General features: G+C 48.6%; 1 protein-coding gene across 1 annotated transcript in view; it reads left to right on the top strand.

Moving 5' to 3' along the window:
* EMH_0086120 (uncharacterized protein) overlaps positions 1-762 on the top strand; it is a gene marked incomplete at both ends in the record, with an annotated part of 2,015 nt that extends 1,253 nt beyond the window's left edge. Inside the window, 2 exons of the mRNA XM_013494472.1 lie at positions 162-304; positions 644-762. Of these exons, the coding sequence (XP_013349926.1) occupies positions 162-304; positions 644-762 (262 nt within the window). The remainder of the gene's footprint in view (positions 1-161; positions 305-643) is intronic.
* Between the last annotated feature and the right edge of the window lie 183 nt (positions 763-945).

The raw sequence follows: 945 nt of genomic DNA, 5'->3' as shown, positions 1-945 counted from the left end.
TTTAGAGCTAAAGATTGACTGCTTAGGATTTAGGGTTTAGGGTTTATACTTAAGGTTCATCGTTTCCTATCTAGTGTTTACTCTCCAGCATATACTGTTTAGGGTTTTTAGGGTTTAGGGTTTAGGGTTTAGGGTTTAGGGTTTAGGGTTTGTGTGTGCAGGCAGTTTCGTGTGTATTCTCCCGCTAGCCCCCAGGAGTTGCGCCGCTTAGAGAGAGGTTATGCTGCTTACCTGGGGTGGGAAGCAGCAGCAGGAACGCCGCTGCAGCTGCTGCAGCTAGGAGACAGAAAGAGACAGACAGAAGGTAGGTGCAACACATATACACACACACACACTGCTGCTGCTGCTGCTGCTGCTGCTGCTGGTGATGCTGCTGATACTGGTGATGCTGCTGCTGCTGCTGCAGTTAGCGTAGGAATAACACCAACAACACAATTACGATAGTTGCTGCTGATGCTGCTGTTGTTGCTGCTGCTGCTGCTGCTGCACAAGAACAACAGCAATAGCAGCAGCAGCAGCAACATCCACAAAAATAATAAGAGCAACAAAAACGAGAAGCAAAAAAAGCAGCAGCTGCTGCTGCAGTGGCAGTTACAACTGCAGCAGCTTGCAGCAGCACAATACACCCCCATTGCCGTTATAGACCAGCAGCAGCAACAGCAGCAGCAGCAGCAACACGAACACCAGCAGCAGCAGCAGCAACACGAACACCAGCAGCAGCAGCAGCAGCAACACGAACACCAGCAGGAGCAGCACCACTAACACCAGCAGCAGCAACAGCAGCAGCACCAACATCAGCAGCAGCAGCAGCAGCAGCTGCTGCTGCTGCTGCTGCTGCAAACAGTTGGGGAGTTTTGCTGCTTGCTGCAGCAACAATATCGCCTGTCTCTTTTCTTTTGTTTTACTTTTATTTATTTTATTTATATTATTTATTTATATTATTTA

This window comes from Eimeria mitis, genomic scaffold (assembly GCF_000499745.2).
Source record: "Eimeria mitis Houghton genomic scaffold, Emh_scaff117, whole genome shotgun sequence".
Taxonomy (NCBI): Eukaryota; Apicomplexa; class Conoidasida; order Eucoccidiorida; family Eimeriidae; genus Eimeria; species Eimeria mitis.
Note: the sequence above shows the minus strand (reverse complement) of the source record. Positions and strands in the feature narration are given on the sequence as shown.